The following is a 24268-nucleotide window of genomic DNA, read 5'->3' on the forward strand; positions in this document are numbered from 1 at the left end:
ATATATATATATATGTTTTATTTTTAAAAAATATTTTATTTTAAAAATACTCTTAATATTTTAAAATATTAAAATATTTTTTAAAACTTTTAAAAAGAGAAAAGTTCAGATTTCAAAAGAACAAAATAAGTGGTAGAATAGTGGTGTGTGAATAAATAATAATAAAAACTGACACTTACATGACAGTTTACACATATTATTATTTTTTAACCTTTACCTTCCATTTTAGAATTAATATGAAATATTGGCTCCAAGGCAGAAGAGGAGGAGTAAGAGTTAGGCAACCAGGGTTAAATAACTTACCCCAAATCACACAACTAGGAAGTATCTGAAGCCAGATTTGAAACCAGGATTTTCCATCTCCAGGCCTGGCATGCTATCCAACTGAGCCACTTATCTGCCCTACTTTACATACATTAATAACCCTTTGAAGTAGGTGCTATAGGGATTGTCCCCATTTTCTAGAGGAGGAGATTGAGGTTCATAGATGATCTGTCCCTAGTCATATAGCTAGTAAGCATCATCAAGTTTTTTTTTAGAATTCCAGTGCAGGAAGGGACTTCAGGAGCCTTTTAAATTAAATTTAGTTTAACCTTACATCTGCATTAGTGGTATGGAAGTTTCAATCCCAGGATATTTTCATTATACCACATTGCCAATCCTATAAAGGAAAGAAATTAGGTGGTTCCTTTAGCAAGATGTTCCTGAGTGACACCATGTTGGTGTGGTTGCTAATGATGCCAGCTTGAGTGCTTCAGTAAAAAAAGATGGGGTTGGCAGACATTGGTGAATATCTTGGGCTTAATAAAATGAAAAATAGAGGCCAGGGTGATGAAGTGACCAAAGAGTAGGCTGTTTTTTTTTTTTTTTTAAAACCTCACCTTCGGTCTTAGAAGCAATACTGTGTATAGGTTCCAAGACCAGTAGTTCCAGAAGTCCCTAGTTCTAGAAGTTCCAGAAGATCAGAAAGATCTAGGCAACAGGGGTGGTAGTGGTGGTGGTGGTAAGTGATTTGCCCCAGGATCATTACAGCTAGGACATGAATAAGGTCAGATCTGAACCCAGGACTTCCCAATTTCAGCATCTGGCTTTCAATCCACTAAACTACCTCATTGCCCCCAAGCTATTTTCTCATTAAGAGATGAAGGCTATTTACTTTATCCCAGAAGACTACAAATGAACTGGTTGAGAACATGGAAGGGACAGGAAATTTGGGTGATAGTGGGCCTATTGTTTTGCAGTTCATAATAGCAAGGATGGGGATTTGCTAAGCATAGCTGGTTAGGTGCCCCCTGTTTTAGGAAAGCAAACTTTTAAAAGTTTAGAGATTATTCATTGAACAAAAAGGCTGAAGAATTCAGATGAGCATGGGATGATTTTTATGAGCTGATGTCTAGTAGTATTATATAGTAAAATTAAAAAAAAATAGTATAGTATAGTAAAAAATAAGTGAGAACCTTACCAAAAGGCAGCCACATTCAGATTCATTGCAAATATGTCTATGACGGTGAAATATACCACCTTTCTCACACCGAGAGGGGGACAGCCATGGATAGGGTGTGTTGAATATACTGTCACTTTGGTCACTTTCAGACTTTTGTCACTTTTTTGGCTTACTTTTATTTGACTTTATATAAGAGAATGATGGAGGACATATCAGGAAATGACTGTGGGGGGAAGATAAAGGTATTGTCATTTTTAAAAATTCCAATTGTAAAATAAGCTTGATCCTGTGGCTAGAGTTTTTTTTTTAAACCCTTCCCTTCTGTCTTAGAATCAACACTAAGGCAGAAAAAGCATAATGGGTTTGGTGATTGGGGTTCAGTGACTTGCCTCAGGATCACGCAGCTAGGAATTATCTGAGACCTGATTTGAACCCGTGTTCACCCTACTCCAGACTTGGCTCTCTATCCAACTGAGCCACATTAGCTGTTCCAGGAAACATGTTCTTTTTTTAAATTTTTTTTTAAATTTAGAATATTTTTCCATGGTTATGTGATTCATGACTCCCCCTTTCCCCTTCCCCACCCTGCATTGGCTCTTTCCTATGCCTTCTCAAAACTGACAAGCAATTCCACTACATTCATTATACATACATGTATCATTGTTCAAAACCTATTTCCATGTTTTTCATGTTTGCAGTAGAGTGATTCTTTAACCATCAATACCCTAATCACATCCCTATCGCACTAAGTGATTAATCCTATATTTTTCTTCTGCATTTCTGTTCAGGAAACATATTCCTAAAAAAAATAAGTTTAAACCCTTACCTTCCATCTTAAAATCAATACTGTGTATTAGCTCCAAGGCAGAAGAGCAATAAGGGCTAGGCAATTGAGGTTAAGAGACTTGCCCAGAGTCACACAACAAGGAAGGGTCTGAGGCCTGATTTGAACCCAGGTTCTTTTTACTCCAGACTTAGCTCTCAATCCACTGAGCCACCTAACTAGCTCTAGAAATGTATTTTTAAAAAGAGTTTAAGAAAGGTTCTAAAAAAAAATAAAATGATGACTTTATAATTTTAAGTCCTAAAGAGAGAGGGACTACAGTGGGCAGCTTTGTAGGCCTCACACCCTTACTAGCTGTGTGACTGTGCAAGTCACTTCACCTTGTTTGTCTCAGTTTCCTCATCTGTCAAATGATCTGGAGAAGGAAATGGCAAGCCACTTCACTTCAGTATCTTTGCCAAGAAAATCCCAGATGGAGTCAATGAAGAGTCAGACAGGACTGGAAAATGTTTGAACAACGAATAAAGACCAGTGGGACTACAAAGGAAGGTTTTTAATGAGCTCCAATTTCAAAAGCATCTGGCTGTAGATGAGAGGCATAATGGATAGAGAGCCATCATCCCTTGAGCCAGGAGCACCTGGATTTAAGCCCTGCTGCTAACACATACTTGCTGTGTGACCCTGGAGAAATAACTTAAACCCTCAATGCTCTAAGTAGCTTTCAAGGACTCCACATTACAGAGGAAGTCTCCACCTGCATGGGCAGAGGGAGTTTCTCATTTGAAGCTCCTACAGCCACAGTCACAGGTAATGTTCTTGTTTCTATCTCTGTGCCCGAAGACAAAGGAACAAGCACTTGAGTAAAGACAAATATAAAAAAATGGGATCATGAATTTATAAGAATAATGTCACAGTCTTGAACATAAATAAATATTTATAGCTGCACTCTTTGTGGTGGCAAAAAACTGGAAAATGAGGGGATGCCCTTCGATGGGGGAATGGCTGAACAAATTGTGGTATCTGTTGGTGATGGAATACTATTGTGCTAAAAGGAATAATGAACTGGAGGAATTCCATGTGAACTGGAACAACCTCTAGGAATTGATGCAGAGCAAGAGGAGCAGAACCAGGAGAACATTGTATACAGAGGTACAATCACAATACACTGTGGTACAATCGAATGTAATGGACTTCTGTACTAGCAGCAATGCAATGACCCAGGACAATTCTGAGGGATTTATGGAAAAGAACGCCACCCACATTCAGAGGAAGAACTGTGGAAGCAGAAACACAGAAGAACAACTGCTTGATCACATGGTTCAAAGGGGATATAATTGGGGATGCAGACTCTATCACCCTAGTGTATATATTAATATGGAAATAGGTCTTGATCAATGACACATGTAAAACCCAGAGTAATTGCTTGTTGGCTAGGGGGAAGAGGGGAGGGAAAGAACATAAATCATGCAACCATGGGAAAATATTCTGAATCAATTAATTAAATAAAATTAAAAAAACAAAAAAGAATGTCATAGAGGCTAACGCCCAGAATCGGTTGAGGCTTGTAAAAATGTTAAAAACAAGAAGGGCCATTTTAAGAGAACAACAGATGCATACACTCTTCTTGTAATTTCCCTTATGTAAGAGACTGAGAAAATGGAATAAACGACTTAAAGATGGATAGGTAGGGCACTTACAAGATGTTTTACTATGTGTTGTGTGTTATGCAATGTGTTTGAGTTACAAATTCAAGTAAGCAAGATAGTTCCTAGCTTCAGGAAGCTTATATTCTTCTTTAAAAAAAAATCCTTTCTGTTTGTCTTAGTATGAATTCTGATACAGAAGAGTGGCAAGAGCAAGGCAAATGGGGATTAAAGGACTTGCCCAGAGTCACACAGCTAGGAAGTATCTGAGGCCAGATTTGTACCCAGATCTTCTCAACTCCAGGCCTGGTGCTGTATCCACTGTGCTATCTAGCTGCCTCAGGAAGCTTATTGTACTCTTGATAAAAGAAAAAAAAATTAATCTCTTTATTTTCTGTCTTAGAATTAATACTAAGTATTGGTTCCAAGGCAGAAGAGTTTTACGGTAAAGGCTAGGCAATTGGGGTTAAGTGACTTGCTCAAGGTCTCACAGCTAAGACATATCTGAGGCCAGATTTGAACCCACATCCAGGCCTGGCACTCTATCCATTGTGTTACCTAGCTGCCTTAGGAAGCTTATATTTATTTATGAGGGTAGACAACACGTAAAGGAGAGTTGGAAAGCAGAAGAGGGAAGAAGATGATTAACCTGGGTAGAGAAAAGGTGGCTGGTGAGGAGGGGGAGAAAAAACCCAGACAGTGAATTTAGTGGAATGTCAAGTGAGCATTGAAATTGTGGTTCAAGCGAGAAAATCTCCAATGGGGAATTGGAGGCTTCAGGGCAAAGATTTCCCCAGTACGGTAACTCCACTGGCAAGGAGGTGGCATTTGGGAGTTTGGATTGAATCTAGAATCAAGTGAACATAGCTGAGAGTCCTTCTGAAATCAGGAGTCCAAGTTTGGCAAAGGGGTCCTGAAAAAGTAACTGATAAAAGTTTGAATAAGTTTAAGTCTTCAGCCCTACTTAAATTGCCCACAACTGAGAGAACTTGAAGAAATGGTCTGAGCTGTTATCAATCATCTCTGAGCAACCATGGAAAACTACAGTGACAGAAGATTTAAAAAGGACAAATACCATCTTGATTTTTCAGAAGAGAGATAGGTTGTTGGAGCTATAACTGATAAGCTTCATGAAGATCATTTGAAAAATTTCTAAAACAAATAATTAAATATGATTCGTGAGCATTCAGAAAAGAACATTGTGCTCACTAGAAGTCAACATGATTCATTAAAAATTGGACATATCAGACCAACCTCATTTCTATTTTGAAATAGTTTTTACCAGTTGAAAGCAATAAGCTTACTGTTATTTTTATTTCACCCAAATTTTTAACAGTCTCCTGTGGTGTCTTTGGGTTGGGTTATAATACTTTTAACTAGTTGTATGATGTTTAAATAAAGCTGGAGGAAAGACTAATTGGATGTTACAGGGCTTCGGGCTTGCTCAAACATTTGATCAACATTTGGTGTTTTCCCATTTCCTCAATCTCCAGATTTGCCGATGATACAAAGTTAAGAGAGATAGAGAATATGACAGATGACCAAACTGAGATTTAAAATGATTTGGGCAGATTGGAATGTGAAACCAAGAAGATTAAGTAGAGCATGAATAAACCTAAAATCCTGGATTAAGGTCCAAGAAATTCAGTTGCACAAGTATAATATGGGAGGTGCCCTGACTTGGTAACAATTCACATGGAAAATATCTGGGGATTTTTGTAGCCTGCAAACTTAAGTTAATAAGATTCTTTTTTGAATGCACACTCAAAAATCATATCTAATGAACAGTTCTATTTTTTATGGGACCAGTCTATATTTCTGACTAATAAAGCTAACTATATCTTAGATATCATTAGTAGAAGTAAGGTACCTACATCATGGAAAGCAAAGCTCTTACTGGCCTCTTTGTCAATCTGCCCACATAATGAATATTTTGATCCTTTCAGGGCTTTCTATATTTTAAGAAAGATATTGACAAATTATAATGTATCCAGAGATAGGGAGAGAGAATGTAATGGAAACCAAAGAGTAGGGCATTTATCAAGTACCTACTGTGTGCTTATTGTTGTTATTTCAGTTGTATCTGACTCTTTGGAGTCCATTTGGAGTTTTCTTGGCAAAGATACTGAAATGGTTTGCCATTTTCTTCTTCAACCCATTTTACAGATGAGGTTATCAGAGTTAAGGACTTGTCCAGCATCACACACCTAGTAAGTGTCTGAAGCCACACTTGAATTTGAAGTCTTCTCGATTCCAAACGTGGTGCTCTGTCTGTGTGCTAGGCTCTGTGCTGAATGCTAAAAAGAGATAATGATAACTTGCCAGAAAGAGAGATTAAGGGATGAAATGATAGCATACAGAAATATTTAGATGTCTGTTCAGTACAAGAGGAAATAGTTATTTTGTATGACTCCAGATGGGCAAAAGAAGGACCAATAGGTGAATAATAGTTGGATCATTGGGTTATAGATTTAGAATTCAAAGGGACCTTGAAGGACAGATAGCTCAGCCCCTCCATTTTACAGATTAGTCAAGTGATGCCCAGAAAAGTAAAGTCATGCAGAAAGTACATAGTAGGTGCTTAATAAGCCATATATTAAGTGGCAGAATTATAATTCAAATCCAGGTTCCCTGATTCTTGCTCCAACATTCTTTCTTCTGTACTCTGCTGCCTCTTCTGCATCTATGTAACCTTTTTACTATTAACAAAGCATTTTTATATATAGTATCTCAAAAATCTTAGTGTGATTTTCAGCCTTAATGATGTCAGAACTAGAAATGCTACAAACACCAAAAAAAATTATTTGAAAGGATAATTATTTTAAAAATTTGATGTGTTTTGTATTAAAATTTGGCATAACCATTTTCTTATGCTATATACCTCACTCTAGTTGATTTTTTAACTTGGTACTATACAGTGGAGGACTACACAGTGGATAGAGAGCCAAGTTAGGAAGACCTGTGTTCAAATTTGGCCTCAGACACTTACTAGTTGCAGGACCCTGGGCAAGTCACTTAAGCCTGTTTGCCTCAGTTTCCTCATCTGTAAAATAGGGACACACTGAAGGAGGAAATTGTAAACCACTCCAGTATCTTTGCAAAGAAAATCCCAAATGGTGTCACAAAGAATTGGACATGGAGGAAATGACTGAACAATAACAATTGCTCGGTGACTGGAATGATTTGCATTTATCATCAAGACTTAAGATCTTTAGCCTTAGGAAGGAATGAAACAAAAAGTTAACATTAAAATGTTATTAAAAATTCATAAAACTATATAAGTATAAAGGAAATTTAGATAATTGAACTTTCAAGTGATATCTTTTGATAAAGTTTGAGGCATTTATGCTTCTGAAGTTTTTTAAACTTAAACTTGTACTAAAGCTTTTGGGTTGTCCTATATATTAACTTGTTTGATCTTAGAATATATCTGTAAGTGGGCACTTGGAATTAATCTTATTTTTATGGATAGGGAAACTCAGGCTTCAAAGAATGTAAGCAATTTTTTTCCCAAGGTCATGTAACAAAATTAAGGAGTGGGGTCAAGATTCCAACCCAGGCCTTTACTGTAAGTTCCTGTGCTCTTTCCACTACAGAGAAAGTTACAAGAAGGCAGATTTTGGCTCTGAATTAAAAGGAAATTTCTAATCAATCAGTTGACAATTATTTATTAAAGGCCTGCTATGTGCCAGACATTGTGCTAAATAAGGTTACAAATACACAAAAGGAAACAGCCCTTACACTCCAGGTACCTACCAACTTCCTTAGGAAGTAAAGAACTACTTGCTATATTCCCATCAGGGCTATTCAGCTACTTTAGAGCTCTTTTCTAGGTAGCCAGTCAGTCATTTAGCACTGATTAAGCACTTACTATATTATATGCTAAGCATTTGGAATACAAAGAAATGGAAGAACATGATGCCTGTTCTTAAGGAGCTCACAACCTAATGATGGAAACAGCATGCAAATAATTATGTACATATAAAATTTACACAAGGTAAATGAAATATAACCTTAGAGGGAAGTAGGGGAAGGAGGACCAAGAAAAGTCTTTTGGAAAAGGTAGTTCTACCGTCTCTCTGAGTATTGGTTCCAAGGCAGAAGAACTTTCATACTTTTAGTTCCAAGGCAGAAGAGCAGTAAGAGCTTGGCAATGGGAGTTAAGTGACTTGCCCCAAGTCATGCAGCTAAGATGTGACTGAGGCCAGATTTTAATCTAGGACCTCTAGTCTCCAGGCTTGGCACTCTATCGACTGAGCCTCTTGTACAGATTCTTGAAGACCATGAGGTAGAGATAAGGGGGCAGAGCATTCTAGGCATGGGGAACAGCTAATGCAGATACACAGAGTTGGGAAATGTGATGTCATATATGAGGAATAAACAAGGAGATCAGTGCCCCTGGATCAGAGGAAAGAAAAGTGTAAAAGAAAGAAGGGGCAAGGTGGCGAAGGCTTTAAATGATGAATAGGGGATTATGTATTTGATCTTGGAGGTAATAAGGATCACTTGACTTTAATGAGTAGGGGAGGTGATATGGCCTAACCTATGCCTAGGAAAATCACTTTGGCTGATTCCTGTACTGGATGGGAGTGGTTTTTTTTAACTCCTTATATTCTGTCTTAGGATCAACTTTAAGACAGAAGGGCAAGGACTAGGCAAATGGAGTTGTGACTTGCCCAGGGTTACCTAGCTAGGAAGTATCTGATTTCAGATTTGAATCCAAGACCTGAGCCACTTAGCTGACCCTGGGTGGAAATTTGTACTAGACAACTCTGACGGTCCAAGATCCTATAATTATATGACTTTATGACTGAATTATGACCTAGGTCCCTGATCTGTCTAGTTCTCTTTCCTGTCAACTAGAGGAATGACTAAGTTTTGGAAATTTAGTTGAGATAGCTCAAACTGTCAATCAATCATCAAGCATTTATTAAGCACCTACTATGTGCTAGGATACTTATGGAAGGCCCTGGGAACACAAGTACACAGAACAAAACAATCCCTAATCTTACAGCCTACATTCTAAGAAGAGACATATATATATGGATACATAGAGATATATGGATATACATGCTGTGTGCACACATACATGTATATGTCACAAACTAGTGGAATTTTAGGATGTGTGTGTATAGAAGCAGGTGGTGGGGAAATACAGAGAGAGATGGAAAGACAGAGACAGAGAGAGAAAGGGAGAGAGACGCATGGAGGGAGAGAGAGAGAGACAGAGAGCAAAAGGGAGGGTGAGAGGAGAAGAAAGAGAGAGGAAAAATAAGTGTCTCGTGAATGGTCAAGAAAAAACCAACTGGGCTAGATCACAGAGGTGCAATGGGTCTGAAAAGGCAAGTTGGGCCATGTCATGAAGCCTCTACTTAAAAGCTAGGTAAAGGAGCTTATATTTGTACCAAAGGTAATAGGAAGCCACTAGAGTAGGTAGATCTGGGTAGATCTATGTTTAAGGAAAATTACTTATGAAGCAGTGTGGAGGATAGGGCAGAGGGGCAAGACTTGACCCAGGGAAGGCAATTAGAGGCAGTTGTAATAAAATGGGTGAGAGGTGAGGAAGACCTGATTTAAGATGTAGCTGTGTGTCTTCCTCAAGTTACTTCCTACACAGTAAAGGAGAAATACTGCAGGGCTCAGAGCTCCAGAATGTGTGATACGAACAAAAGGCCTTATCAGAATTCCTTCTGCCCACCTTTGAGAGACTCGGGAACTGCCGGAGCTCTAGGGATAGCACAATAGGAAGGTAGAAACTCAGTTATGTTGTTTGTTTGGTTCAACACCAAACTGTAAAAATTAAAGGAGAAATCAAACTGAATCCATCTAATGCCACAGCCAGAAAAGGAGTGTAGACAGCCAAGATAGTTATATACCAGCAGCTAGAAACAAACCTTCCACATTTCCCAGCCCATGCAGTCTGAGCTCTGTGAGTGTGAGAGCTGCCCTTCCTTCTGGTAGCAGGTCTGGCTGCAAAGGCAGGATGTGTCCTCAGATGCCTTAGTTATTTTCAGAGTGTGTGTTAAATCCCATTCCTAGGACATCTAGAGAGGTATGATAGACACTGGGAGTGGCATTAGAAAATTCTGTTCTAATAAAGGTGTACACAGATGCTTTTAAATTACATTAACCTGACTCTTGTACCAGTGGGCCTTGAATGAGGCAGAGGTTTTCTCCTTTTAGATCTTAAAAAAACAACAAACATCTCTTTCATCAATACCCTTCAGAGGATGGAAACTGTATTTCAATTTCACATTCCTTAGCTGAGCACGTACTCAGCTTTTCATATGACCTTGTACCAAACTCAGGATCCCAACAGCAATGAGCTACCACGTAAAACACATTTGTACTGAGGAAGTCCTGCGTAAACAGTAAAGCCTTGGGGAACCCTTTCTGTCCTGTGTGCCCTGGAGCCAGCTCCAGGGACTTCAGAGTTGACGCCCAGGACAGTTTACCTTTTCTTTTGAGGTTCTATTTATTTGATTTTCTTTAAAATTCTTTTCTTATAAACTTAATAACCACTTAAGTAAATATACAGAAGAAGAAGGTAAGAGAGACCTTAGAGATCATCTCATATTCCAGATGAAACAGTTATAATGACCAAGACAAATAAATTAGTGTACAAAATAAAGAATGAGATCTTACATAAAACCCTTAACATTTAACAACATAGAACTGAAGGAATTAACAGATGACTGGCCCACAAAGAAATGCTTTGCTCTGTTTTCTTCCTGAAACAACCTGAAGTTCTATTTCCTTTGACTTTTTTCTCCCTCTCTTTTTCCTTTCTTTCTCCCTTCTTCCTTCCTTTTCCCTTGCTTCTTCCTTTTTTCTTCTTTCCCTTCTTCCTTCCATGTCTTATTTCCTTTCTTTTATTCTACCCTCCTTCCCTTGCTTCTGTTTTTCCTCCTTCCACTTTCTTGTCTGACTTCTTCCTTTCTACGCATCCTCTTTTCCTGGCTTCTTTCATTTTACCCTCCTTTTGCTTCTTTATTTCTTCTCTTTCTCCTTCCCTTCTTTGTTAGTCCATGTGGATACAACTTCATGTATGTCTTTTCCCATTTTCTTGTACATTTCATGCTAATTTTTTATGGTACCATGATACTCCATTAAATCAGCACATCATAATTTCTTCATTCATCTTCTGGTTACTGGATGTGTAGGTTGCTGGGTTTTTTTTTCTTTTTTTGCCACTATACTTAAACCAGCTATGAATATTTTTGCAAATAAGTCCTCTTGTGTTTTTTTCTTTTTTAATGATATTTTTAGGTTAGAATCCTAGTAATGGAATTTTTGGGTCAAAAGGCATGATCAGTTTTTATGACTTTTTTCCATGTAGTTATATTTCTAAATAATTTATTGCTATGGAGCCTAAGCATTTAGTTGTCAATTCTCTGCCCTGTGTGTTGGAACTAATGTTAAAATGATATGGTGATAGACCCTGCCCTCAATGGGCTTGCAGCATGATTGTTCATAAACTATAATATGTTGAGAGTGATGGAGACAGGATTTTCAAGTGGGGTTGCAAACTTAATGAGAAATTGATGTAAATAATTTGCAAGTGAAATTTTGTGTGTGTGTGTGTGTGTGTGTGTGTGAGAGAGAGAGAGAGAGAGAGAGAGAGAGAGACAGAGAGAGACAGAGAGAGAGGGAGAGAGAGGGAGAGAGAGGGAAAGGGAGAAGGAACAGGGAGAGGGAGAGGGAGGCAGGCATCCTTTACAGGTATGAGGGAGAGGGGAAATTTCACGAATTAATGTTCTTTTTCACCAGTATAACATAAAATTCCATCCAGAGGGAGAGCTAACTCAGATTCTAAGACAGAAATATGCAATGTGATATCTCAGTGGAGCCACTTTCATAGTAAATGACTAGAAAGAGTGTGTTTTTCTGTGTGGTTTTCTAAGAAAAATGGAGGTGACAAAGACTGGCATCCGTGTCCCTAGGTTTCCTGGTTTTGTTTTCTTTGGCCAGAATAAGCTGGCAATGTTATAGAATCCTAGACTTTAGGTCTTCCTTTACAAATGAAAAAACTTGGGCCTGGAGAGCCTGTGACTTGCCCAAGATCACCCAGCTGGTACATGGCACTATCAGTCCATCAATAAACATTTATTAAGTGTCTAACATCATGTACTAGGTACTGGAGATACAAAGAAAGGCAAAAGTCCTTGTCTCTGAGAATCTTACAATCTAATGGGGGAACAACATGCAAATAACTGCATAAAATTTTTAAAAAGCTATATACAAGATAAATAAAGAGTAATCCACAGAGGGAAGACCCTAAGATTAATAGGGATCCGAATAGCTTCCTGTAGGGAGTGGATGAGAACCCATGTCTCAATGAATTTTTTCCCTTCAATATAGCATGTGTCTCCCAGTGTCAAACTGGAGTCCAGAGACTGTTATTTATTTCCATTTTTGCCTTTCCTAGGCCTATGAAAAACGTTTCCCAACCTGCCCCCAGATACCTGTCTTCTTGGGCAGTGAGATCATTCATGAATCCAAGAGCCAGGATGGATCCATTCACATTGTAGAGCGCAGTTGCAAATTGACTGTCGATGCACCACGGTTATTGAAGAAGGTAGGCCTTCAGACTCTTTTCTTTGGTTCTCAGTACCCCCGAGACAGGATGCTACAAAGCCATGATTGCTTTCCTCTGTCTTAATAGCACCACTATCTCATTTTTCTTATAGATTGCTGGGGTCGAATTTGTTATCTTTGTGCAGAAGAATGTTTTAAATCGGAAGGATCGAACTCTTCTTATTGAAGCCCACAATGAGACGTTTGCCAATCGAGTCATTGTTCATGAGAATTGCAGCTACACTGTAAGTGGGTCATGGTGCAGAACTATGTCTTTCTTCCTTGGGAAAGGTGCCATGAATGTGGGCCTGTTTCTTACCACCAGTAGCCATTATTATGTGAAACTTTCCCTGGAAAGTTATTGTCACATAAAATTAGATTTAAGAGTAGGATCATAGATGCATAAATGGAGGGAAGGAAGGAACAAGCATTTATATTAAGCACTTACTGCATGCTGGGCACTCTTCTAAGCACTTTGCAAATAGTGTCTCTTTTGATCATTGAAAGGACCTCAGAGGTCATCTAGTCCAACACCCTCTTTTTATAGATGAGGAAACAGAGGACTAGAGGTTGAGGGATTTACCCAAGAATCACCCAAGATGTTAGTTGTAAAGTGCAGTATTCAAATGCAAATCCTTTGACTTGAAATCCAAGGCTTTTTCCTCACTCTTTCCAGAAAGGTAATATCTATTGTGGCTTGCTATAAAGCTCTAAAAGATCTCCGAGATATAGTCAAGAACTCCACAGAGAATGTGGAGATATGTATTGCATGACAGCCCTGGTAATAACCCCTGTCAGATTATTTATTGCCTTGGGTGGGGAGAGGAGGAGGGAGAGAGAAATCTGAATCACAAACTATCAGATAATAATTGCTAAAAATTGTTTTTACTTGTAATTGGAAAAAATAAAAAGGCAAAAAACAGAATTTCTCAGAATCATATCATTTTCATTTGGTTATGACACCATAGTGTAGGATAGGGCAGAGTAATGGGAAGTTTCTGCCAAGAAGTTTCTGTTGATAGCCTGTTCATTTTTTGGCCTTACTATGTTGTTAGCTCATCTTCATAACTTTCAAAATGATACCCTTTCTATGTGCCTATTATTGAGAAAAAGGATCAGTATGTCTCTTAGGTGGGATGGAGACTTAATTCTGGTGTGTTCCAGATATTTCCATCTGGGCAAGGGACCCAGTGAGGAACATAGCATTTCTTTTAAGCCCCTACAAAGAAATTGCTTCCTCCCTCATTGTGTTACTTACTAGACATTTGTTAGGTTGCAAATTGTAAAAGTAAAAATGGTAGGTTGTAACATTGCTGATCTGGACTGTGCCTGAATTTGCACAATCACTCAACCATCAACTATGAAGCATTTATTAAGTGCCTATTATATACCAGCTACTATTTTTAGACTTTGGGGATGTCATCAAAGGAAAATGAAATTATGTCTACTCATCCTTTTGACAACCTATTTTTTTTTTCCTTCCCCAGGGTAAGAGAAGATTTGACATGTCACAGGCTTTCTTTTTCATATAATCAAACACCATTGCACAGCCTCTTGGCTTAATTTCTCAGTTTATTCCTTTCTTTGTGTGTATGTGTGGGAATATGCGTTACCTGCACACATACACGTGTATCCACAAGTACCAAAAGACAGTCAGTGAATATTTAATGATGAGAATTAGGCCATTCTCAGAGGCCTTTAGAAAGACCCTCATGGTTGACTTTGGCAACCAGAATATCTCTTAAATTAGGACTGTGTGACCTGACTTCTTTGACTCTTCAGAAGGAATTTTCCCAGAGGGCTCATGGAGTATTGCTCAATTCCATGCCACCCTCATGGTAAATCCAGAAGCTCAAAGTCAGCCCAGTGCACACTGGTTAAACTTTAATGGAAATTTAATATCCAGTATGGTTGTGTCTAATTCACTCAGAGGGCTCCTTTGGCCTCTTCCTAAAGTGTGAATGGGGTACCTTTGCTGAGTGTCTATGTTCTGTGGCTTTGTAGTGACTTGACATCTCTGGATTTTAGGTTCACCCTGAGAATGATGAGTGGACCTGCTTTGAACAGTCCGCCTCTCTCGACATCAAATCATTCTTTGGCTTTGAAAATGCCGTGGAGAAAATCGCAATGAAACAGTACACAGCTAACATCAAGAGGGTAAGAAATGGAGCCAGTCACGCGTAACAGCCTGGATATTCAGAAGAGACGCCCACTTACAAAGAGTTCCCATTAGGGTTACGGTCCCCAAAATATGGAGGGCCATTTTCCAGCTCTTCAACCTCATTGGAAATTCCTTTCCTTGCTCTGAGGAGCATAAGGGTTTTGTGAAATGAGGGATCTTTGTTATAGTGGAGCCTGGTTTGCCCACATCTGGCTTTTCTTCCCCCTGTGTGACTGACTACCAATAGTTGGCTGTGTTGTGTGCTTTACTGCTGTTTTCATAATATGATGGCTGAGTCTCCAGGTTGCTATGCTAAGGGTGCCTCTGGGACCTACTCAGGACACTGAGGACATCTTTCTCTTATCTTCGTTTGCCTTGCCTAGGGGAAGGAAGTGATTGAGTATTACCTGAATGAGCTGATATCCCAGGGTATCTCCCACATCCCTCGATGGACGCCTTCTCCTGTCAGAGAAGAAGATCAGAGGAGCCTGGCAGGTAGGCAAAATCCAAACACCCTGGCAACAGATGGCTTGTTGCCTGTATAATTCCTCCCTCCTCTCTCCTCCCTCTGAAGTGTGCCACGTAGACAAGAGGCTGTTTCATCTGGGGGAGAGAGGTGTGCAGAACAGTGGAGATCTGTCTTGAGGCTCTTTGGGGCTCTTTCTGCACTCCCTTGTGAGACGTTAAGCTCTTACAATAGGTGAGATTTTTGTGGCATCAAGACAAAGAAGAGTTGCTGTTGGATGGAGAGAGGAAGTCCTTTTTGTTCTGAAATAATTTCATCTTCTTCCCCTTTCTTTTTATATGTTGCTCTTTTCCCCAGGAAAGAGGATTTTCTGGTCCATCTCCTAGCTATGATGGGAAACTGGCCAGGAAAATTTCCGAATTTTCCATGGTTCTGTCATGAATGCAGAGGTCACTGCTAATGGCATACAGCTAACATTTCCATAATTCTTTTAAGATTTGCAATATTCTCCATATAGGTTAATTAACTTGAATCCTCACTGACCCTGTGAAGGAGCTGTGGTTGTCAACCCATTTTATAGATTATAAAACTAAGGTTGAGAGAGGATTAGTGGCTTGCCCAGTGTTTCACAGCTATTAAGCAAGCATCTGAGGCAGGATTTTGAACTTGAGTATTCCTTTCTTTTTTTTTAAAACCTTTACCTTTTGCCTCAGAACTGATAGGCAGAAGAGTGGCAAGGGCTAGGCAATAGGGATTAAGTGACTTGCCCAGCTAGAAAGTATCAGAGGCCAATTTAACTATAGACTTCCCATATCTAAGTCTGGTTCTCTATCCACTGAGCCATTCATCTGCCCTGAACTCAGGTATTCCTGACTCCAAATCCAGCTCTCTATCCACAGTGCCATTTTAATTAGTTAATTATATAAGTAACATATAATTATATAATATATAAATATGTAATATAAATATATCACATACAAAATATAATATATCAATGTTAAATATGTAACATATAATATAAATATAAAATATAAAAATAATATGAATATATCATATAAATATATAAACACATAATATATAAATATATTCTATAATATATAAATATGATATAAAGCATAAACATGTGATATAAATATATAATCTATAAATATTCAATATGCAAATAGATATTAAATATAAACATACAATTATATACTAGGAATATATAATGTATAAATATGCGATATATGTATTATATGTAAACTGTAAGCATATAATATGTAGATATGTAATATAGAAATATATAGAAAGATGTTTTGTGTATAGCATAATATACCAACATGTACTATATAAATGTTATATATAAATATATAATCTATTATATAAAATAAAATAATACTATATAAATAATTAAGGCCCCAATTAATTAATCAACAAGAATTCATGAAGCACTTACTATGTGCTCAGTACTGTGCTGGGCACTGAGTAGAAGGAGCTTACATTCTACAGAGGATCTTCTATAATTGATGTCTCCCTTTAAAGAACAGTGAACTAGCTTTTCCTTTTAGTGCTCATGAAGCTTGGGGAGGTAGTTGTCCAACTTTGTGATGCTTGGATGATAGGATGACTGATCTCATGGGGAGGGGGGTGGATCAGGGAAAGAGATTCAGGAACAGTTTTAGCCTCAGATCTCTATGACTATCCTGTGGCATGATTTCTTCTGCCTTTCTCATTCTGCTCCCCGAGTTTCTCTGCCTGCTCCGGCTGCCCTCTTCCATTGCTCAGGCAGCTGGCTTTCCCTGTGGTCTGGTAGGAAGAGGAACCCTGCCCCTTCCATCCCATTGTGGATCACTGGTTGCCTTTGTGTTCGGGTACAGAAAGGAGGCCTTCACACTTGCCTGAGAGACCGGAAGGCTTCTGGGATTTTTTGTTTTGTGTTTTACCCTCGCCCCTTCCCCCTTTTGCTTTTTCCTTCTCCCGTCTCTGCCTGTCTCCGACACATCTGCTGTGGCTGGGCTGGGATTCTGCTGATACAGTACAATATCCCGAGCTCAGCCTCTCAGCTCCTAATTACACAGTTGCCTCTTTGATGCCTGATTTTGGCAGGATGGCTGCAGCCCTTGGTCTTTTTTGTACAATTGGGGGGCTTTGGGTCAGCATGTTCTAGGAGTTTATGTTCTAGTAGGGAAAGAACTGAAAAGGGAGAGGAGAGAGAAAAAATATACATAGGAAGGACCTGGTGGCAACATCTAGGGAGTCAGAGGCCTAGCCAGGAGGGGGATAAAGTGTGGCTGGCCTGGGCCCATGTACAAAATAGAGACCCCCAGAAGTAACTCAGCCATGGGAGAAGGAGGCCTCCATGGCAGAAGGATGGACTGTTTCATTCCAAAATGCAAATATTCATACTACAAATCTAATTCACATTGCCACTTTCATATAGGTTGTCTTTTTTCTAAAAACCCTTACTTTCCATTTTAGAATCAATATTATATATTAGTTCCAAGGCAGAAGAGTGGTAATAGAGGCTAAATGACTTGCCAAAGGTCACACAGCTGGGAAGTGTCTGAGGTCAGATTTGAAACCAGGATCTCCTTACTCCAGACCTGGCTCTCTATCCACTGAGCCACTCAGCTGCTCCCTGCTGTCTTAACAAGGGGGTTAGGTAGATAGAGTAGGTGGTATCTTCATTTAGTGCTGAGGTAAGAGACTTAGACTGGAAATAGATCTGAGAGCTCTGCTACTTCAGTTCCTCTCATTTTACAAGTAAGAAAGCTAGGGTGCAGACAGTGAAATGACTCTCTTGAGGTTGTACAGGCAGAAGGTACCAGAGAGGCTGAGCAAGGTTAGGTGACTTGACCAAAGTCATGTACAACTAGTAACGTGTCATGGATGATCTTCAACCTTAGATCTCTTGAGGGCAGATATAATACACCATAATTCAATTTGCAAACAGTTCACAGATAAGCTTTTATTTTTTAAAAGATATTTTAATTTGATCGATTACATGTAATAACATTTTTCCATATAAGTTTTATGAAGTTATAAGATCCAAATGATCTCTCTCCATCCCATCCCTCCCCCTCTCAAAGATAGTAAGCAATTTGATCTGGGTTATACATATATTAGTATGCAAAACCTATTTCCATATCATTGTTGTAAGAGAATACTCCTATGAAATCAAAACCTCCAAATCAAACCCCAATTAAACTAAAATGAAAAATAGAATGCTTTGAAGTCAAAATCATATGCAAGAGAGTTGGCAACTTGAAATCATAAAGGAAATTCTTTGCAATGTTGTAAATTTCTGCAAAAGAATGATTGATTTGGAACTCAAAAATAAAGAAGTGGAAAATAAAAAAAATAAATCAACATTTTATACCACATTCCAAAATAAATTCAAAATATGTACACAAAATGAATATTAAAGATCATGGCATAAAACTAATAAACTAATAGTAAGGAATAAATTATTAAGAATGCTTTGATCTGTATTCCAACTCTAAGAGTTCTTTCTCTCGAGATAGATAGCATTTTTTGTGTAATAAGACTTTCAGAATTGTCCTGGGTCATTGTATTGCTGAGAGCAGCAAAGTCTCTCACAGCTGATCATTCCACAATATTTCAGTTACTGTGTATATAATGTCCTCTTGGTTCTGCTTCTTTCACTCTGCCTCAGTTCATGGAGGTCTTTCTAGCTCTTTCTGAAATCATCCTGCTCATCATTCCTTATAGCACAGTAGCATTCCATCACCATCATATGCCATAATTTGCACAACCATTCCCCAATTGATGGACATTCCCTCAATTTCCAATTCTTTGACAACACAAAAAGAGCTGCTATAAATATTTTTGTAAGCACATGATAGATATACTTTTTTTTTAAACCCTTGTACTTCGGTGTATTGTCTCATAGATGGAAGAGTGGTAAGGGTAGGCAATGGGGGTCAAGTGACTTGCCCAGGGTCACACAGCTGGGAAGTGGCTGAGGCCGGGTTTGAACCTAGGACCTCCTGTCTCTAGGCCTGACTCTCACTCCACTGAGCTACCCAGCTGCCCCTATACTTTTAAATTTAATATGCCTTAATAACTATTTTCTTCATTTTCTTAAGTCTAAAAATAAGCAGAACAATAAGTATAGCTTTGCTTTTGTAGCATTTACTGATTTCAAAGGTAGAAATACATTGAAAATTTAACAATCAGCTCTCTCTTGAGCTGGGTTGAAATAACTCTAGCACACTCCTGCATCCAGCTCTACAATCTGGCTCTAGTCTACCTTTCCAGACTTAGTTAATATTAGTCTCCTTAACATCAGTATTTTTCCTCTGTGCCTTTGCACAGGTTCTCCCCTATGTCTGGATTATACTCACCTCCTTTACACCTCAGAATCCTTAGCTTCTTTCAGATCTCAACTCAGGTGTCATCTCCTACCCAAAGCCTTCCTTGATTTCCTCCTCCATCTCCATCCCAGGAATTAATGCTCTTTTCTTTTAAAAATATATTGTATTTACTTACCTATGTATTTTTATCCCTCAAGCAGAATGTTAGCTTCTTGAGGGTAGGGACTGTGTCATTTTTGTCTTTGTTATTATTAGTGCTTAGTAGTACCCTAGTGCTTTTGCAAATAGTAAATATTTGTTGAATTGAATTCGTTGACATCTTTTTCCTCTTTTTCTTTTTTCCTCTTCCCTCTTCCTCCTTCTTCCCATAAAAAATTGCTATAAATATTTTTGTGCATATGGATCTTATCCACTTTTCTTTGATCTCTCTGGGATATAGATTCAGTAACAGTATTGCTGGGTCAAGGAGTACGCACAGATTTATAGCCCTTTGAGTATCCTTCTAAATTGTTCTTCAAAAATAATTGGACTGGTTCAGAGTTCCACCAGAAGTGTATTAGTGCACCTATTTTTGCATATCCTCTATAGAATCTTCTCATTTTCATTTTCTGTCATGTTAGTCAATCTGATAGATGTGAGGTAGTACCTCAGAGTTCTTTTAATTTGCATTTATCTAATGATTAGTGAATAGAGCATTTTTATATGATTATAGATAGTTTTGATTTTTTCTTTTAAAAACTGCCTGTTCATATCCTTTGATGATTTATCAATTGGGAATGGCTTTTATTTTTGTAAATTTGACTCAGCTTCCTATATATTTGAGAAGAGAGAATTTATCAGAGAAATTTGTTATAAATCCTACCCTTGCCACATTTCCTATTTTCTATTTTGTCTGCATTGGAGTTTTTTTGTGCAAAATTTTTTAAGTTTTTATGTAACTAAAATGATCCATTTTAACTACTGTTATCTTTTCTCTATCTTGTTTGGTCATAAATTCTTCCTTTATCTATATATCTGACAGATAATTTTCTCCCATATTCCTTCGATTTGCTTATGATATCACCCTTTATGTCTAAGATGTCCGCTTTGACCTTATCTTGATACATAGTGTAAGACATAGGTCTGTTCTTAGTTTCTTGTAAGACTGCTTTCTATTTTCCCAGCAGTTTTTGTTGAATAGTGAATTCTTGCCTCCAAAGCTGGGATCTTTTGGCTTTACTGAACACTAGATTACTGTGATTGTTTACTATGGTACATTGTACATCTAATCTACTCTCCTGATCAACCACTCTGTTTTGTATCTAGTACCAGATTGTTTTGATGATTACTGTTTTGTAGTATATAATCTGAGATCTGGTACTGTTAGGCTGCCTTTGTTTACTTTTTTCCCATTGATTTCCTTGATACTCTTGACCTTTTGTTTTTCCAGATGAATTTTGTTACTATTTTAGCTCCATAAAATAATTGTTTGGTAGTTTGCTTGGTAAGGCACTGAATAAATAAAGTAATTTAGGCACTATTATCATTTTTATGATATTGGCTTGGCTTACCCATGAGCAATTAATTTTTCTCTAGTTGTTTAAATCTGTCTTTGTATGAAGCATTTTGTAATTGTGTTAATATAGTTCCTGTGTGTGTATCTTGGCAGGAAGTCTCCCAAATATTTTATGCTGTCTGAAATGATTTTAAATGAAATTTCTATTTCCATCTCTTTGTGTGTGTTTTGCTGGTAATATGTAGAAATATTAGATGATTTATATGGATTTATATTATATCTTGCAACTTTGCTAGTTTTTAATTTTTTGACTAGTTCTTTAGTTGATTCTCTTGAGTTCTCTAAGTGTATTGTCATAATATTTGCAGAATGATAGTTTTGTTTCCTTATTTCCTACTCTTATTCCTTCAATTTTTCTTGTCTTGTTGCTATAGCTAGCATTTCTAGCATAATATTGAATGCTGGTAATAATGAACATCTTTGCTTCATTCCAGATTTCATTGGGAAGGTTTCTAGGTTATTGGCATTACAGACAATGCTTGCTTCTGATTTAAATGGATACTACTTTATTTTAAGAAAAACTACTTTTATTTCTATTGTTTTAAATAAGAATGGGTGTTGTATTTTGTCAAAAACTTTTTTTTGCATCCATTGATGCAGATCATATAATTTTTGTTGTTTTTGTTATTGATATGGTCAATTATCCATATGTAGTTGTTCAGATATTTTAGCAGTCCTGCATTACTGATATAAATTCCACTTAATTATAGAGTGTGGTCTTTAATGATATATTGATTTAGCAAAAGCTAGTATTTAATTAAAATTTTTATATCAATATTTATTAGGGAAATTGGTCTGTAGTATTTTTCTCTGTTTTTGCTTTACCTGGTTTAAGTATCAAAAACATATTGATATCATAGAAGGAATTTGGTATTTTATTGTTTTATTGTTTTTTCAAATAGTTTGTGTCATATTGGAATTAATTGTTCTTTAAATTATTGGTAGAATTCGCTTGTAAATTCATCTGGTCCTGAATTTTTTTCCTTAGGGAGCTTGTTTATGGCTTGTTTAATTTTTTTCAATTCAATTCTTTAGGATGTTTTCAATTAGCTTTTAATCTATGCTTCCAAGACTCTTTATTGAATGGAATTTTAAAAAAATTATAGTATGAAAAGGGCACATTTGGTATTTTTGATTTTTTGTAGTGAGGTTTGTTTGTCCTAATAACATGGTTAATTTTTGTGAATTTTGTACAGAATTGGAAAGGGTATATATTCTATTCCCATTCAATTTTTTCCAAAGGTCTATCATATCTATGTTTTCTAAAATTATATTCATCTCCTTAACTTCTTTTTTATTTGTTTTATGGTTATATATATCTAGTTCTGAGAGAGATAAATTGAACTCCTCCACTATTACAGTTGTACTGTTTAGTTCTCCTGTAATTAATTTAACTTTTTCCTTACGGATTTGGATATTGTGCCATTTTGGTTATATATATTTAGTATGGATATAATTTCTTTTTCTGTGCTATCTCTTAGCAAAATGTAGTTTCCCTGATTATCACTTTTAAATAGGTCTTTTTTGCTTTGTCTGAGATCATGAGTGCAACTACTGCCTTTTTTACATAAGCTGAAGCATAATAGATTCTGTTCTAGCCCCCTATTTTTACTCTGTGTGTCTCTGTTTTATGTATTTTTTTGTAAATAATATATTGTTGGGTTCTAGTTTGTAATCCATTTTGCTATCTGCTTCCATTTTATGAATAAGTTCATTACATTCATATTCAAAGTTATGATTGTCAAGTCTCTATTTATCTTCATCTTATCCTTCTCTCTCTCTGTGTCTCTGTGTCTCTGTGTCTCTGTCTGTCTGTCTGTCTGTCTCTCTCTCTCTCTGTCTCTATTCTCCCCTCTTTGTATCAGTTCCTAAGAGAGTAGGGTTCAAATGTTACCTGTTGTCCCTACTGCCCTTTTAGAACTTTCTTCTTTATATTCCATTTTTCTTTTTCAGGTCATCCCAATATAAGGAATCGATTCCTTCTAACTGCTCTAAAGATGCTCTAAAGTTCTTGGGGGTTACATGTATCATTTTCCTTTTTTGGAAATGAAAACAATTTAACGTTAACTTATGAAGTTCTTCAAGATTTCTCACTCATTTTTACCTTTCTAAAATTTCTCTTTAGTCATATGTTGAAAGATAAAAATTTCTATTTAGCTCTAGTCTTCTCATCAAGAATGCCTAGAAGTTTTCTATTTCATGAAATTTTTTTCCCTTGTAGAATTATGCTCAGTTTCTATGGGTGGGGTTTTTTGGTTGTAATTCTAGTTCCCTTGCTTTCTGGAATATCATATTCCAATTTCTCCATTCTTTTAAAGTGGTAGAAGCTAAATCTTGTGTAATTCTGATTGTGATTCCACAGCATTTTAATTCTTTCTTTCTTTTTTCCTCCTTTCAATATTTTCTTCTTGACTTGGGGGGTTCTTAAATTTGGGATCTGAAAGTTTTCAGTGCTTCCAAGGTGCTATGATATAGGGAGAGATATAGTCACTGCTCTCCTAGTTTGTATTGTGGTCCTTTCCTAAGAAAGACCCCTTCTTCCTTGTGACTGACTGCAAGTGCTTCTCTCTACCCTGGAACTATTACCCAGAAGTAGGTAATGGGCAATATTGTTGCCAAAAGGTAAGGTGCCCAGTCTTGCATCCAGTTTTAGCATAGAGAATCCCCTGTGATCCCTGAGATGTTCAATCCCTTTACCTTCTCTAAGCAGTGAGTGCTTCTGGTGTATAGCTGTTGCCACTGCAGCTGATGTTACTGCTTTCTGAGGTCCCAGGGAGAGCCCCTACCCCAGTGCCCTAGACTTCTTGTGACTTCCTAAATTGTCTTGGGCTGGAAAAATGTCTCACCTTGGGGCACCCACGTGACTCAATAGATAGAGTGCCAGACCTGGAGTCAGGAGAATTTGGGTTCGAATCTGACCTCAGACACTTCCAAGCTATGTGAACCTCGGCAAGTTACTTAACCCCAGTTGACTATTCCTTATCACTCTTCTGCCTCGGAACCAATACTTATATCAATTTTAAGACAGAAAGTAAGAGTTTAAGGGAAAAAAGTCTCATCTCCCCTTTTTGTTGGTTCTGTTGCTTTAGAATTTTATTTGATGAATTTTTAAAAAGTTGTCTAGAGGAGAATGTTGGGAAGGCTCATCCAGAATCTTTCTTTGGTTCTGCCTCCCCATCTTCTTATAGAGGAGGAGGAAACCAGGTAGTAAGGAAAGAAGTGACTTGGCTCAGGTGGTACATCTTGTTTGTGGGAGAATTAGAAAAAGAGCCCAAGTCCCCTGATTCTCAGTCCAGCATATTTTCTGCTATATTATTATGCT

At 37.5% G+C, this 24268-nt stretch overlaps 1 protein-coding gene across 1 annotated transcript in view; it reads left to right on the top strand.

The window, feature by feature from the left end:
* SEC14L5 (SEC14 like lipid binding 5) overlaps nucleotides 1-24268 on the top strand; it is a 90829-nt gene that overhangs the window by 42302 nt on the left and 24259 nt on the right. The window contains exons 2-5 of the mRNA XM_044678261.1: nucleotides 12300-12449; nucleotides 12562-12693; nucleotides 14477-14605; nucleotides 14993-15104. Coding sequence (XP_044534196.1) covers nucleotides 12300-12449; nucleotides 12562-12693; nucleotides 14477-14605; nucleotides 14993-15104 — 523 coding nt within the window. The remainder of the gene's footprint in view (nucleotides 1-12299; nucleotides 12450-12561; nucleotides 12694-14476; nucleotides 14606-14992; nucleotides 15105-24268) is intronic.

The sequence above is a fragment of the Gracilinanus agilis genome, chromosome 1 (genome assembly GCF_016433145.1).
Source record: "Gracilinanus agilis isolate LMUSP501 chromosome 1, AgileGrace, whole genome shotgun sequence".
NCBI lineage: Eukaryota > Metazoa > Chordata > Mammalia > Didelphimorphia > Didelphidae > Gracilinanus > Gracilinanus agilis.